This window comes from Corylus avellana, chromosome 7, assembly GCF_965113065.1.
Source record: "Corylus avellana chromosome 7, dhCorAvel1.hap1.2, whole genome shotgun sequence".
NCBI classification, from domain to species: Eukaryota; Viridiplantae; Streptophyta; class Magnoliopsida; order Fagales; family Betulaceae; genus Corylus; species Corylus avellana.
This window is the reverse complement of record NC_142496.1, coordinates 24,211,821-24,228,619: the sequence shown is the minus strand read 5'-3', so window position 1 is coordinate 24,228,619 and position 16,799 is coordinate 24,211,821. Positions and strand designations below refer to the sequence as shown.

The following is a 16,799-nucleotide window of genomic DNA, read 5'->3' as shown; positions in this document are numbered from 1 at the left end:
TTGGCCCAAATCTTTCACAACCCAGCTGCCACCAGCAGCCCTTGCCAGCAACCAACAGGCAACAGGACCGACCCTCTGTAACGCCTCGATATTTGAACTAGCAAATATCGAAGTCGTGACGCTGCAACTTTAGAAAATACAATCTTACAGCGGAGTATGTATATTTTTTTTCTTTTTCTATGACCTAGGATTAACTTACACAACACAGTTGAGCTGACTGAAATACCTCGAGGTGATATATTATTGAATAAAATAGAAACATGGTTTTCATTACAACATATGTACACACTAGGTGTACCAAATATATGCCACAGACGGCAGCACCTAAATTAACATAGTAATATCTATTAAGTTTACACACATCACCATACATAATAAAAACGATTAACATAAATAAGACTTGCTCCATAGAGTAAGCATAAATCCTGCAGCAGATGGTCTATCAACCATCAAAACCAGTAAAAGGACCATCGTCCTCACTTTCTATCCCTGCATCAAGATCTATGTAAAGATGACGTTATCATATTTACATAGGCAAATAAGTGAGTAATCTATTTTCCTAGATATAAAGACTAAAAAGACTAGTTTGAACAAATAAGATTAAAGACTAAAATATATAATAATGAATGAGTTGTGAATGCAGCGTAATGACAGATTAGTTTGTGTTTTATGATAATCTTTCTTCAGACCTCTTCTCATGAGCTCTCAGCCCGCTTACGTCCGTTATGTCCCTCACACTTTAGAGGTTTACCTGTTTGGTGCTGGCAACTACACCGCCCCAGCTTAGTTATATATTAGGCCTTTCGGACGGTTATATACCCCCATCCACTGAGATACCGACAGTTCCTCACGGCAATCTACCCAACTTGTTTTTAAGGTGGCTATCTTATCAGCCCATTTTCTTAGACACATTATGAAGCAGTTGTATTGCAAAATTATATCAATAAGACAAAATAAGAATTCCTATAACAATAAAACAGAGCTAGTACTCAGTAAGTATATCCATACTTACTCTCCTTAGTGTAGTATTCTGCTCCACTTCTGCATATAATACATACATACAAACAATACTTAGTTCATTCTCCAATAATATCATTGTTTAAAGACCCTCATCTTTTTATATTTATTTATTATCTGTCACTTCATCTTTACTTACTCATTTTATTATATTAATCTAAGATAATTACTTATAACAAGCTTTATGCCTGAATTCATTTTTGGTGACGAGGCTAATGGCCAGTATCACTAAATACAAACAAGTATTATAAATAATATATATAAAACATGACTCATATTTTGGAGATGAGACCAATCGTCCGTACCTACCAAAGTATGAATCAAAATTTAAATGACAATAAAAGAAATGACTGAATATAAATACTGAATTCATATTCTGGGGATGACCGCCAAAAATATGAATTAAAATTTAAATGACATAAAAGAAATAACTGAATGTAAATAATGCATATTTCGGGGATGAGATCAAATGGTCCTTACCACCAGAAATATGAACAGAAATTTAAATGACATAAAAGTAATAACTGAATGTAAATAATGCATATTTCGGGGATGAGATCAAATGGTCCTTACCGCCAGAAATATGAACAGAAATTTAAATGACATAAAAGAAATAACTGAATGTAAATAATGCATATTTCGGGGATGAGATCAAATAGTCCTTACCACCAGAAATATGAACAGAAATTTAAATGACATAAAAGAAATGACTGAATGTAAATACTGTAAAGTAAATAATATATAAATAATATTGTAAGTCCTTAATTGATTTTGTCCACTAACTCTTTATTATTAATTCACTTGTATCCATTACTTTATTTTACATTATACGTACGCTTATTGGGTCTTTAAACAATTAAATGAGAACAAGTGATAAAAGCAATAAATCATGATATTTATACAAGAAACACTTACCCAAAAATCCTTAGAAGTAAAACTCTAACAAATCTTCTCTAGGTAGCTAGTTTAGAAAAACATTTGAATACTACAAGAAAGATTTTAGGCTATATGGTTTTTTGACTAAAACTAAGAAATAAAATGAAAGGAGGAGCAAACAATTTTACTTGTTCTAAGATTGTAAAAACTTAAGTGAAAGTGACTATAGCTTAGGCTCTATTTATAAGAGAATGAATGGTTAGGATTTATTTTTAAACCTTTGATCTAAGGGTTGAGATGGATTTAACCAAAAGAATGAACCTAGTCCATATTTCATGCTCTATACCAAATAGTATTTTCGTCCAAAATGAGGGCAGTGTACTCCGATCCATTTTTCAATATCCAAACCTACTCCGATTGACATGAAATTTTGAGAGTAGATAGAGGACTCCGAGACAAACATTTTATATTTTTTGTTCGACTTCATCCGAGTTCGTTTGAGTCTATTTTTGGCCTATACAAAGTTTCTAATTCAACTTAGGCTTTCACTATTTGCATTCCCACTTGGCCACTTGTCTTATTAAATCATTATAATCATGATATTTACTATAACCATCATTACTAGAAGACTTTAAGCTTTTAACAAAGGTGGCTAGCCTTGGTATCTTTCTTTAGTAGTTTTAATCTCATTTAGACAGTATGAAAATTATGACACTGCTTTTTAGGCTAAAAAACTGAAAAGCTTCAAATTAATTTATGACTTTGCTAAACACCAGTATAAATAATTTATTCACTAGATTGGGCTTGATTATGCCCATAAACATATTAGTGAAGCTAAACTTTTAGAATTGAAGTAATATACATAAGAGGTCAAAAATCAATGTAATATACCTTTAACACTAAATAGTTATTTAATATCATTAATCCACATATTATTGTTCTAATTTATCAATTATATTTTTAATCTATTTAATATTATTTAAATAAGAGTTTTAAAATCTAGGTCGTTACATTCTACCCACCTTATTGGAATTTTGTCCCCGAAATTAAGGCATTCAAATTATCACATAACCTCAATATGAGTGACTCAGATTTTTATCTTAACGTCTAATCCTTAGTCTTATTTTACACTTAATCCCTAAGCTTTCATCGTACAATAATATTCTAAGAAAAAGGGTGTAAGAAAATAATGTTCCTCAAATTTTCTATTCATATACTCTATAGCTCCGACGTACTACGTCTTAAGTTTCAATGTTTTCACTTAGGTATTACACTTTTATACAGTACCATGATTTATCTACCATCTCAAAACATCGACCAAAGCATTTTAATAATATCACTTCTTATCCCTAAGGTATCCCTCAACTTTTGTAGTTTTGAACAATACCCATATAAGCAATCATGAAATACCATTTACCACGTAATAATATATATATATATATATATATACTTACCGAGTGATATATCCGGTTTAGAATAAATGTGGATATTTGTCATGTATTTCTCTCGTTCTAGTTCCCAAGAAACTTCTTCTACGCCGTGATTACGCCAGAGAACCTTAACTAGAGCAATGGTTTTCGTTATGAGTTTCTGTTCCTTTCGATCTAGAATTTATACCGGTAGTTCCTCATACCTTAAATTTGCTTGAATCTGAAGTGGTTCGAAATCAATAGCGTGCAAGGGATCATGTACATATCTTCTTAATGTTGATACATGGAACACGTCATGTACCTCTGCTAGCTCAGGTGGCAACTCAACTTTGTATGCTACCGGACCTACAATTTCGGTTATTAAGAAGGGGCCAACATGCCTTGGACTTAACTTTCCCTTTTTACCGAAACGCATCACGCCTTTCATTGGTGATACTTTAAGGAATACTTGATCGCCAACTTCAAAATTCACTAGGTGATGTCCCTTGTCAGCATAACTTTTTTGATGGCTTTGAGCTGTTAGCATCCTGTTTCGATTTAGTACGACCTTGTCCTTGGTGTCTTGGATTTTCTTCGATCCCACCAATTGCCTTTCACCAACTTCATTCCAAAAAAGTGGCAACCTGCATTTGTGTCCATAGCGTACTTCGTATGGTGCCATACCAATAGTTGCCTGGAAACTTTTGTTATAAGCAAACTCGACAAAAGGTAATTATTGGATCCACTTAGTACTTTCCTTGACGAATCCAATTACCCTGCACTCTATTTTGGATAGACAAATTCTAATCCTACACTTAGTATTCATCAAGCTCGCAATTTGTGCTATGTGCAATTTTATCATATCATTAATTGTAGGTAATTCTATAATCATTTTCTTCCCTTAATTAATCACCACCTAATACTTCATTGCATTTTCTCCATCTCCTTATGATGAGCTAAGCATCATTATTTCCCTTTTTAGATCGCATTCACTATTTTTTTCTTATCAAGTCCTAACAACATCAATTTCAAACAATTATTCAATCGCTAGTTCATACCTCAAAATGTCGTAGCCTTCTTCTCGAGCTCACTACGTTTCTTCGATTTTATTTAATCAGCCTTGTCAAAGTGGCTGTAAGACAATAATATTTTCAACATCTCTATCTCTTAATATTCATGATCATGTACCACTAATATGATTATCATTTTCCTCAAAATATAGCTAGATATCAATCCTTATATGGTACCATGATTAGTTATTTGCTTAGGTACAACTGCTATAATTCTTTAAAGATAACAAAACAATCATATACTTATTTTAATTCTACATGACTATGCTTATGCTCATCCCTCAATGATGATAGTAATTTATTTATCCTTTCTCGTCCTGGTGTTTGTACCGACCAATCTTGCCCAAATGGTCGTGTACTTATATGACAAATCTTAGTGTATAATGCAGAAATGAATGAATGTGTAGCTCTAGAATCAAAGAGAGTACTCGCAAGAGTACCAAATAGAGAAATGTTACCTGTCACTATATCATTGTTCGCTTCATCATTCTCATCGTCATCTACGGGGGTCAACGTATATACTCTCGCTTGAGTAGGCCTTCTTTGTTGGAAGTCATTCCTTTGTGCTCCAGCTTCCCCCGTAGTATTCATCGGACAATCATTCTTAAAATGCCCATTTTGACCACATCGAAAATAGCTGGTACTTTCGCTCCTGCAATCTCCAAAATGCATTCTTCCACATTTGGGACAAGCAACCTTCTGACTTCCTACTAGAGGAGAAAAATTCTGGTGATCCACTGGTTTGGAGCCAGTCCCTACGATAAATCGTTTAGACGGATAGGATGCCTGAGGCATTGACTGTTTCCTATGTTCGTAAGCTGCAGATGTCTCACGAATTGCCCTCTCAGCAAGGGATGCTACGTTTACTAATCGAGCATAGTTCTTGATCTCATGGCAGACAACTCTTTCCTTGATACGAGAGTTAAGACCATTTTCAAAACGTTCTGTCTTTGATACTTCGTCAGGAATAAGATTAATACCAAACCTGGCTAACTCCGTGAATTTAATTGAGTATTGTTCCACTGACATAGTACCTTGCACTAAGTTCTGAAATTCAATAGCTTTTAACTGCTTTTGTGACCTTGGGAAATATTACCTGTTGAATTCCTCAACAAACCTTTCCCACGTGATAACAACACCAGGTCCTATCAGCTCTACTTGGGACTTCCACCACTTAAGGGCTTCACTAGTTAGCCTTAATACGGTGTATGTCAACTTTTCCTCATTTGTACACTTGAGTGTGTCGTGCAGCAGTTGGATATCTGAAATCCAAGCTTCAGCTACTGTATGTCCTTGAGTTCCATTGAAAGTACAAAACTGCTGATCAGTAAAGTCACGCATCGAGCAACCGATATGTTCGACTGGTGCAGCAGGTTGAGACATCTGTGAAATTGCTTCTGTGAATTGCCTAGTAATATCTCCTATAAATTGGACTAATGTTGGGTGTACACCATCATGGAATGCTGGAGGCGAAGGTGGAGGTGGAGGTGGTATTTCATTGTTTTCATTATGAGGTGCTTCGCCTTCCTCAACGACAGGGAGATCACGTCTTCGTACCATAATTCTGTACAAATTAATTTACGACTTAGCTATATTAAAGCAAACAACAAAATCACTCAAAGATGTAAATAACATAGTTGTGCTTCTATCGCTAATACTTTATTCTCAAACAAAAGTTTTTTTATAAAAGGTTATGAGTATTTTATTTAGTAAAGCTCTTGTGTTGTATACCCTAGTTCTAGTGTGATACTAACTTTCCCATAGAGCAAACCGCTCTGATACCATAATGTAACGCCCCGATATTTGAACTAGCAAATATCGAAGTCGTGACGCTGCAACTTTAGAAAATACAATGTTACAGCAGAGTATGTATATTTTTTTATTTTTTTATGACCTAGGATTAACTTACACAACACAGTTGAGCTGACTGAAATACCTCGAGGTGATATATTATTAAATAAAATAGAAACATGGTTTTCATTACAACATATGTACACACTAGGTGTACCAAATATATGCCACAGACGGCACCTAAATTAACATAGTAATATCTATTAAGTTTACACACATCACCATACATAATAAAAACGATTAACATAAATGAGACTTGCTCCATAGAGTAAGCATAAATCCTGCAGCAGATGGTCTATCAACCATCAAAACTAGTAAAAGGACCATCGTCCTCACTTTCTATCCCTGCATCAAGATCTATGTAAAGATGACATTATCATATTTACATAGGCAAATAAGTTAGTAATCTATTTTCCTAGATATAAAGACTAAAAAGACTAGTTTGAACAAATAAGATTAAAGACTAAAATATATAATAATGAATGAATTGTGAATGCAGCGTAATGACAGATTAGTTTGTGTTTTATGATAATCTTTCTTTAGACCTCTTCTCATGAGCTCTCAGCCCGCTTACGTCCGTTATGTCCCTCACACTTTAGAGGTTTACCTGTTTGGTGCTGGCAACTACACCGCCCCAGCTTAGTTATATATTAGGCATTTTGGACGGTTATATACCCCCATCCACTGAGATACCGACAGTTCCTCGCGGCAATCCACCCAGCTTGTTTTTAAGGTGGCTATCTTATCAGCCCATTTTATTAGACACATTATGTAGCAGTTGTATTGCAAAATTATATCAATAAGACAAAATAAGAATTCCTATAACAATAAAACAGAGCTAGTACTCAGTAAATATATCCATACTTACTCTCCTTAGTGTAGTATTCTACTCCACTTCTGCATATAATACATACATACAAACAATACTTAGTTCATTCTCCAATAATATCATTGTTTAAAGACCCTCATCTTTTTATATTTATTTATTATCCGTCACTTCATCTTTACTTACTCATTTTATTATATTAATCTAAGATAATTACTTATAACAAGCTTTATGCCTGAATTCATTTTTGGTGACGAGGCTAATGGCCAGTATCACTAAATACAAACAAGTATTATAAATAATATATATAAAACATGATTCATATTTTGGAGATGAGACCAATGGTCTGTACCTACCAAAGTATGAATCAAAATTTAAATGACAATAAAAGAAATGACTGAATATAAATACTGAATTCATATTCTGGGGATGACCGCCAAAAATATGAATTAAAATTTAAATGACATAAAAGAAATAACTGAATGTAAATAATGCATATTTCGGGAATGAGATCAAATGGTCCTTACCGCCAGAAATATGAACAGAAATTTAAATGACATAAAAGTAATAACTGAATGTAAATAATGCATATTTCGGGGATGAGATCAAATGGTCCTTACAGCCAGAAATATAAACAGAAATTTAAATGACATAAAAGAAATAACTGAATGTAAATAATGCATATTTCGGGGATGAAATGAAATGGTCCTTACCGGCAGAAATATGAACAGAAATTTAAATGACATAAAAGAAATGACTGAATGTAAATACTGTAAAGTAAATAATATATAGATAATATTGTAAGTCCTTAATTGATTTTGTCCACTAACTCTTTATTATTAATTCACTTGTATCCATTACTTTATTTTACATTATACGTACGCTTATTGGGTCTTTAAACAATTAAATGAGAACAAGTGATAAAAGCAATAAATCATGATATTTATACAAGAAACACTTACCCAAAAATCCTTAGAAGTAAAACTCCAACAAATCTTCTCTAGGTAGCTAGTTTAGAAAAACATTTGAATACTACAAGAAAGATTTTAGGTTATATGGTTTTTGACTAGAACTAAGAAATAAAATGAAAGGAGGAGCAAACAATTTTACTTGTTCTAAGATTGTAAAAACTTAAGTGAAAGTGAAAGTGACTATAGCTTAGGCTCTATTTATAAGAGAATGAATGGTTAGGATTTATTTTTAAACCTTTGATCTAAGGGTTGAGATGAATTTAACCAAAAGAATGAACCTAGTCCATATTTCATGCACTATACCAAATAGTATTTTCGTCCAAAATGAGGGCAGTGTATTCCGATCCATTTTTCAATGTCCAAACCTACTCCGATTGACATGAAATTTTGAGAGTAGATAGAGGATTCCGAGACAAACATTTTATATTTTTGGTTCGACTTCATCCAAGTTCGTTTGAGTCTATTTTTGGCCTATACAAAGTTTCTAATTCAACTTAGGCTTTCACTATTTGCATTCCCACTTGGCCACTTGTCTTATTAAATCATTATAATCATGATATTTACTATAACCATCATTACTAGAAGACTTTAAGCTTTCAACAAAGGTGGCTAGCCTTGGTATATTTCTTTAGCAGTTTTAATCTCATTTAGACAGTATGAAAATTAAGACACTGTTTTTTAGGCTAAAAAACTGAAAAGCTTCAAAGTAATTTATGACTTTGCTAAACACCAATATAAATAATTTATTCACTAGATTGGGTTTGATTATGCCCATAAACATATTAGTGAAGCTAAACTTTTAGAATTGAAGTAATATACATAAGAGGTCAAAAATCAATGTAATATACCTTTAACACTAAATAGTTATTTAATATCATTAATCCACATATCATTGTTCTAATTTATCGATTATATTTTTAATCTATTTAATATTATTTAAATAAGAGTTTTAAAATCTAGGTCGTTACACCCTCCGCCTTTAGCCCCCACATTCCGGCCACCACTCTGGCGACCAAAAAAAAAAAAAAAAAATCATAATTTCCCTTTCTTTTTCCCAAACTTAGGCTTACACCTTGAGTTTGAGGGGGATGTTAGAATATTTTATATTATTCTACCTTATTTAGTCTAGGGTTTTTTGCTTATAACTCATAGCCTTTTTATATATAGAGGCCTATGTATTCACATCATATATCAGACTTAATACAATGTAGTCTTTATGCTTTCACTCTCACTCTTTCTTCTCTCTCTCATTCTTCTACTCTTCAATATAGTTAACAGGGTTATCGCTTTAAAGGCTACTTTATTATCTTATTGCTTGATTTTCTTTACATTACATATTACTACATTTCATGGGAGAATTTAGATAGATAAAGACAACACATAAAGCAATTACTTGATACAATTAAGGAAAAAGCTCATATACCTTCTTCAAACTATCACTAAATTGACAATACCTCTTCAAATTTTCAATTGTGACAATTTATCAATTTACCCCTAAACTATCAAAAAAGCGTCTTCAAAAGCTTGATAGGATACTTAGAAGACAGGGATTTGAGGAAAAACGTTATTGAACAACGGTCGAGAGTCCAGCTGGGAGGGAGGCACCATCAAAAAAATAAAAGAAGACAAATATTGGAGTCCATTAATGAGTCAATATTAGGGATCAAAGATTGGTGTTAACCAATAGCTTTGATACCCTGAAGACTTTCATTATGAAATGGTAAGTCAAAGAGAAAGTAGAAGATGGAGGGAAAATGTAAAATGTAAATAGCCTCTTTTTTTGAATTTTGTGACATATAAAAACAGACATCTTTTTTCGAATATGTAAATTTCCTATTTTTATTTTATTATATTAAGCAGTAAGCACAGGGAAAGAAATCATATGAATGTGTCCAATTGCCACCATAACCAATAACTACACCGTATATGCATGGCTTTAATTAAAACACACACACACACGTCCTAAAATGATAATTTTCATATATAATTAAGTTCTATAAATCAAGGCCTCCAACAGAAGATGATTTATATAAAAAGGAAAACAATTACTATACGAATTGATATTTTCCCACAAGACCTATAGTTCAAATCGCATCTCGACTTAATTACATACCATTAATATCAATGACAACATTATTTTCTTCAAACAACATTTATTTAATTAATTTGTCGAGACATTTACAGCCAAACTAGGCCTAACTGGAACATGGAGGCATATAAGCAGGTGGTGGGCGGATGGTGGTTGCATTTGTAGGTCCATTTGTCACTATTATCACCGTGTCCATACCCCAGCTTGCGTGCCTTTCCAAATGACAGTGCATATACCACACACCTGAAAATTATATATTTATATTAATATATAGCTCCATGCATTAATTAACCATCTAATTAATTAGTCCATATATACTAAAAAAATGAATAAATAAATAAAGAAGCTAAAGAATTAATATACCGGGATTATCAGCGAAAAATCTGATGGTAGCCCATCCATTCTTAGGAACTCCAATGGTATTAAACTCCGGTGGATCTATCAAATTAAAATTCGCCGGGTCGGTCACGTTGTTGAAATTACCCAAACCGGTTCCAACCAAGTAGAAGCTAAAACCATGCAGATGCATTGGATGATTCTCCGCAGCACCCACGTTCGTCCCTTGGAACACAATTTCAACCGCTTCACCGTACTTTATGAACCTCGCTTTTGTTCCCTGGCTTGGGTATAACGTGTTATTTCCCACATCTCCGGTGAAGTTGAATAAATACGGCGGCACACTTGGGAAATCACCACCGAAAACCCCATTCAACCCCCTGCATGCATGTATATGCACATACGTACACATGATCAAATACGTACAATTTCCTCATAATTGGATATAATTAATATTTTGAGAGGAAAAACTTGTTAATATATATACATACTTGTAATATGCTTGCAGCACAGCAATAGATGGGGTCACGAAACTTATGTTGTTCAAGCTGGCGGACAACCGATTTCCATCAGGCCCGGAACATGACGCATTAGGGCAGATCAACTGGTTTACAGAGACAGCGATGAAGATTCGTGTGGTGATGGTTTTTGGGACATTGACCGGGTGTTCTTTACTTGCTAAGGCCCTCAACCGGGTCGTGAAGTTTCCGGCAGCGACTGTGTCGTTATAAGCAGGAAGCGGCGGAAAAGGGATTGATGAGGGTCGGGTGTAGTTGCCGTTGTACTGGAGGATTGCTGTCGCGGTGGTGTTGTCAAATGGAGCGGTGGTGTCGGCATAAGGAGTGGAAGCGATGTAGTAGAGGCTGCGAGACTGGTTCGTGGTTACCAAAACGTCCATTGTTTGGCCTGGGGTTATCATGATGTAGTTGGTGGTGATGGGCTTGGTGTATGCTCCGTCTGCGCCCACGACCATCAGATTGTGTTGCGCAATCGCGAAGAATTGTTCTTCGTTCATCACCGCATTTATGATGCGAAGAAGATACGTCTTCCCATACTCTGCCACTAAGTGGTATGTTGTCCCTGAAACATGAAATCAATAAATTTGATCATCAATTTCCTTGATCGATCCACACCCTTAGTTATATATATCAAATAAATTGTCATGTCACATTCTTTTGCAAAATATCTTTAATTTCCTGAAAGTTAACTTCCTTTGAAATCATTATATTTAAATAAATTACAAGGAAAACTTCACAACTTTCATTGCTTTTATAATTTCCCCCTCAAACTTAAAAAATTTTTTTTAAAAAAAAAAAAAAAAAAAAAAAAAAAAAACTCAATTTTTTGTTTTGAAATTTTAAAACGTTTTGAAAATTTTTTAAAAAAATTTGTAATTTCATTGTCTTGTTAAGATTTGAGGTTAAATTAGACGGTCAAATAACTATTATATACCCTAGTAAACTTATTGAAATTACAAAATAAATACCCTTAAATTACAATTTTTTTAAAAAAATATATAGGGACTTCTCATCCCTACGTTAGAACTTTCTATTAAGTCATAACAGAGGGGTAATTAAGATTGCAAATTTTATAAAGTTTGATATATGAAATTGAAAAATTTTAAGCTTTAGGAGGAAGATTACAAAAACGATGAATGTTCAAGGAAGTTAAGCAAAGTTTTCCCAAATTAAAAAATAGTCGGAGTACCCTATGAATTGTCATATCGATTTGTAAATGTAATAAGTAACAAGTAAACTGCCACGCAAATTTATAAAAAAAAAAAAAAAAGAACTGTAATAATCCTAACAATGATAGAAGTATTTTTAATCAATTTTTTCCCAGTCCTATGCAATAGTATACGTCATACTTCATAGAATAATGTGGTGACGGTCTTCAAAAAATTTTATTAGCGAAAATTAAAGCTGGTGAACGTGTTATAAAAGTTAGAGCTATAATAAATAGAATATCCTTTCTCCTTATTCAATTAGAATATATATATATATATATATATATATATATATATATATATATATATATCACATACCGTTGGAGCAGTTATACAAGTCTCCCGGTTGTCCGTTTATAGTGAAGGCATCTGAAACATTTGGATCACCACCGGTTGCGAGGGCATCATCGATTATCGCCATCACATCTCCCTTGTACCATTCCCCTGTCCACCATGATGTTTTTTATAGTTTAGAAATTGTCACATTATAAAATAATAATAATAAAAAAAAAAACCCTAAATCCGGTTCTTTATCTTTCAAATTTTGAAGAGCTGAAAGAAGTAGTTGATGCGGTGGAATACCAAGTACAATTGTTTCTTCTGCATAGGGCTTTGGAAATGGATAAGTTGCCGGCGGAGGAGGTAGAATAATAATAGCACCGTGAACCGTGGCACGTGTCCAGTCACTGTGAGCATGCCACCAAAGGGTTCCTTCTTCTGTAGTAAATATGACCTCATATGTGAAGTTTGTTCCCGGTTGGATTGGGCATTGGGTAATGTTTTCAGGGCCGTCCGACCATGGATTCCTCGGCTGTCTTACTCCGTGCCTACCAAGTCAAAAAAAAAAAAGAAAAAAAAACAGTCATGCACGCACCAGTTGTCGGTGGGAAGTCTATTTTCTTTTTCTCTCTCTTTTGTTTTTTTTTTTTTTTTAATTAATTAATTTCAAATTATTAATTGGTGTCAAATTGTCAACCACGAGGAAAGAGATCGGAGGGATAAAAAAAAAAAATGAGAGGAGAGAGTGATGGATTACCAGTGAATGGTGATCCCATATAAGCCTTGGTTGTGGACATTGACATACACCGTGTCTCCCCGGTAAACTTGAATTTTTGGTCCTGGGAAGCTGCCATTTACAGTCAGCATGCTCTTTGTGCTACACAGCCTTGTAAAATTTGTTTCTTTTAGCTGCAATGACACCAATTAAGCCCAACACATCAAAAGGTTAATCCATATGCATCAAAAATAAAAATATAAACTGCACATGCAAAAAAAATGTCAAGTCCATTAATTGTCACTAAAAGGTCCTTTTATTTGTCGTAGATTGCCGTATCAACTTGTATATGATGTCGAAATAAAAGTTGTAATATCTTAAAGGTTTTTTTTTTTTTTTTTGGGGGGAGGGGGGGGGGGGGTTTAAAGGGCAGGTGGGGTGGTCTGATTATGAGGAATTTAACAAAAAAAAGTACAATAAAAAAAATAAAAAAATAAAAACAAGGAAAAGAAGTGCTTACAACAAAATCATAGTGAAGGACGTTGCCTATGGCCATGCAAAGGAGCCCACCCAGAAACTGAAGGGCTAAAAACCCTGAGATCAAACTCATACATTTTAATCCCATTTTGCCAATTAACTGTTCTTCTGTGTTCTTCAGCTCTCCCCCTTACTTCAGTTTTCTCCTGCTTCTTGCAATTGCAAGCTATATATTTATAGAGCCTTTTGCCCCGGTTGCTTCTAATTAACTTGGTCCTCAATCAATTATGTTGAATGTTTCAAACACTTAACCTCATAAAATATAAACAAATTAATGACAGACCATGGAATTATTAACATTATCTCTTGTCATCTTCAACCGGAACAGAGCATTATCCTTTAAAACGTTCATGAGAACCCACCCATGTCCACTGTTCTAACAATATCCACGTCAATAACCTGATATAGATTAACTATTTTGAAATGAATTAGTTCAGTCTCATTAATTGATAAACGAGCATAAAACTCAAATAATATAGAGCAAAAGGCCTGAAGCAACCATAGCCGAAGCTACGGGGTTACAAGCGTCAAAGATGACGTATTACGTTTTAGACTCAAACAAAATCTATTAACCTATGACTAATTTTCAAATTAAATAGCAAATCTGCGCCAAACAGACTCAAATCAATGCATAGGTAGCTCTTATTTCTTGGCACTGAGGGCAGAGAACCCCAAGCCAAAGCTCATTCTCTTCAACCCGAAAGCCAAGATAACGTTCACATCCACAACCTAAAGGTCTTGACTCAAGCAACAAATCCGAAGGGCATCGGGCGGGCAGATCGAGAGAGAGGACCGAGAATTATTACAAGCAAAAATAAAAACGATTACAGGGAAACAAACCAAGATAGAAAAACAATAAAAATGAAAGCCAGACAAAATTACAAGAAAATAAACAACATAAAAAGCACACTAAGAAGATGACAAAAGTTGGAAAGAAGAGCTGATCGCGTGCTCCCTGGAAAACCAAAAATGGAAGGGGTGTTGGAAGCTCATCACGGTGGGGGCACGAGAAAAGGCCCAACAGAGGATGGTGGGTGGCGGAGCACGCGGAGATCGGTGGCGCACTCAAATGGAGGGGGAAGTTTCAGTGAAACCTCAAGAGCATTACCCACAAAATGTACCTAAACAAGCATTAAAAAAAAAAAAAAAACTAGGGATTAAAGGAGGGGGAAGAGGCGGAGAGGAAGGGAAAGGAAAAAAATCTCCCAAAGAGCTAGGGGCATTAGGTAAATAGGCTAGCTCGCTAAGCGGAAGAGGGCAGTAAAAGAAGAGGGGGGAGGCATAAGAGGGAGAGAGGAGGAGGTCCGGAGGGGGAGAACAAAGGTTCTCCCCCACCGACGGCTGCTAGAGATGAAATTCTAGCAGAGAGAAAAAGATATAGATCAACTGTTATAACAATATGTGAACCATTTGAACGGTGACAATCAGCAAGTGAAAGATAATACATCCAAAAACTTAGAAAACATGAGAAACACTATAAAAGTTTCTAGAAATCCTAGCGGAGCCATTTCCTCTACCCAACCATTTTGTAGATCAATCATTGAAAGGAGTAAAAATGGGTGTGAAAGTTAACTACTTCAATGTTTTTGAGGTAAAGTTAATTAGGACTCTTAAGATCCAAACAGAGTTAATTAAGGCTCGTAAAGTAGGCAACTTTAGGACTTTAGAACACTCAAGAGACAAGTACTTGGAGCTAGGTAAATGATTGGACCAAGACCGCGAGAAAACCTTGAAATTGGATTTCTATGTTGTAATCGTTACAATTAGACCTCTCGAGCAATTAATTCATACTTGAAATTACGCGCAAGGTTATATATTAACCGTCCACGAGAATGCCTAGACATTAAACTGCTGAGTATGATTGCAAGTATATACTAGTTTATACGTACTAGACTTGACCATATGGCCTAGTTGTGAGATGAGTGAGATTTAATTTACCCTTAAATTTAAAGGCTATTGTGATTGGTACAACCACTCACAGGTGGGGTTACCATCGCAGAATCACTAGTTAAGTGTGCTCTACTCGAGGTATGGACCCGGTCGAGCAACTTGAGAGTGGGTGGCTAATGGCTATATACGTACAACGTTTAGAGTACTGGAGTTGTATCCAGTGTCAAAGCCACTCAAGGCTTTGGGGGTACCAAAAATTTTTTTTGCTGTTTTTCTCTCAAGTTTCACGCGGCACTCTCAAAATATATATATTCTTCTCTTTTACTTAAGCAAATTACCACTCGGTACCTCCAAAAAAATTTTAGCAACACTCTTAATATGAATTGTCTAGCTTCACCACAGGTTGTATCATGTCACATGGGATGCTATTGCATTGGTTGCACCCAAAAGTTACTACTATTTTATTTATTTATTTATTTTTGTTACACCAGAAAGTTACTACTAGGTTCCTTTAAAAGTTCGAATATTACACAGAAAGCTGTGTTCTCATATTAAAAAAATTATTCTAATAGAATGGAGAAAATAATTTAGACAAGTATATATATAGAGACATGATTTTTTGAAAATTAAGTAGTAAAATTTTTTAAAAAGTTATTGTTTTTTTTTAATCTAAAATTTAGACTGGGGATGAATAAGCTAGCTGATGCGAATGCTCATCGGAATCCTTTTTTTATCTAAAATTTTAAAATTTAATTAATTGATGATAAAGCTTAACTTAACTCATGACAACGTGCGCCCTAGCTGTTGCCACTTTTTTATGTTTTATTAAAGATTCTTTTCAGTTCTTTTCTGGGAGTGGGCCAGGGAGTGTTGAAATTAGGGCTGGCAATTTTGACACGACCCGATAACCCGACACGAACACGACACGAAATTAGCGGGTTTGGGTTTACATTAAACGGGTTTGGGTCATAAACGGGTCGACCCGTTTATGAGTGCTTAACGGGTCGTGTCGCGGGTCGACCCGCGGGTGACCCGCCAGACCCGTTTGTTTTTTTTTTTTTTTTTTTTTTTTTTGTCACTTAAAATAATTAAAGAAAAAATGAAAAAGTAAAAACAGCACAGAGAGGCTAAGAGCCATAGATTAGATCGTGAAGCCTCCTGTCCAGATCTAGAATTATAAACAAAAACCCATTCGGCCATTCCTCAA

At 34.6% G+C, this 16,799-nt stretch overlaps 1 protein-coding gene and 1 long non-coding RNA gene across 2 annotated transcripts; both read right to left on the bottom strand.

The window, feature by feature from the left end:
* Positions 1-408: 408 nt before the first annotated feature.
* On the bottom strand, positions 409-1,954 carry LOC132180291 (uncharacterized). Its single transcript, XR_015912794.1, has 3 exons — positions 1,933-1,954; positions 1,013-1,041; positions 409-501 (listed from the first exon to the last, which is right to left on the bottom strand). It is a non-coding gene; the product is annotated as an uncharacterized LOC132180291 (long non-coding RNA).
* Positions 1,955-10,215: 8,261 nt separating this feature from the next.
* Positions 10,216-13,793, bottom strand: LOC132185636 (laccase-15-like). The gene is made up of 7 exons (XM_059599398.2): positions 13,686-13,793; positions 13,208-13,359; positions 12,754-12,998; positions 12,490-12,615; positions 10,937-11,525; positions 10,473-10,825; positions 10,216-10,352 (listed from the first exon to the last, which is right to left on the bottom strand). Exons 1-7 carry the CDS (start codon positions 13,788-13,790, stop codon positions 10,216-10,218), a joined length of 1,707 nt encoding a protein of 568 aa, XP_059455381.2. The 5' UTR covers positions 13,791-13,793.
* Positions 13,794-16,799: the final 3,006 nt, after the last annotated feature.

Bases quoted from the DNA above. Each gene is read 5' to 3' on its own strand.
- LOC132185636 (XM_059599398.2), bottom strand. From the start codon at position 13,790: ATGGGATTAAAATGTATGAGTTTGATCTCAGGGTTTTTAGCCCTTCAG. The intron at 12,999-13,207 runs GTAATCCATCAC...TTGACTTGGTAG, and splicing joins TATGGGATCACCATTCACTG to GCACGGAGTAAGACAGCCGA. The intron at 11,526-12,489 runs GTATGTGATATA...TTCATGTTTCAG, and splicing joins CTTGTATAACTGCTCCAACG to GGACAACATACCACTTAGTG.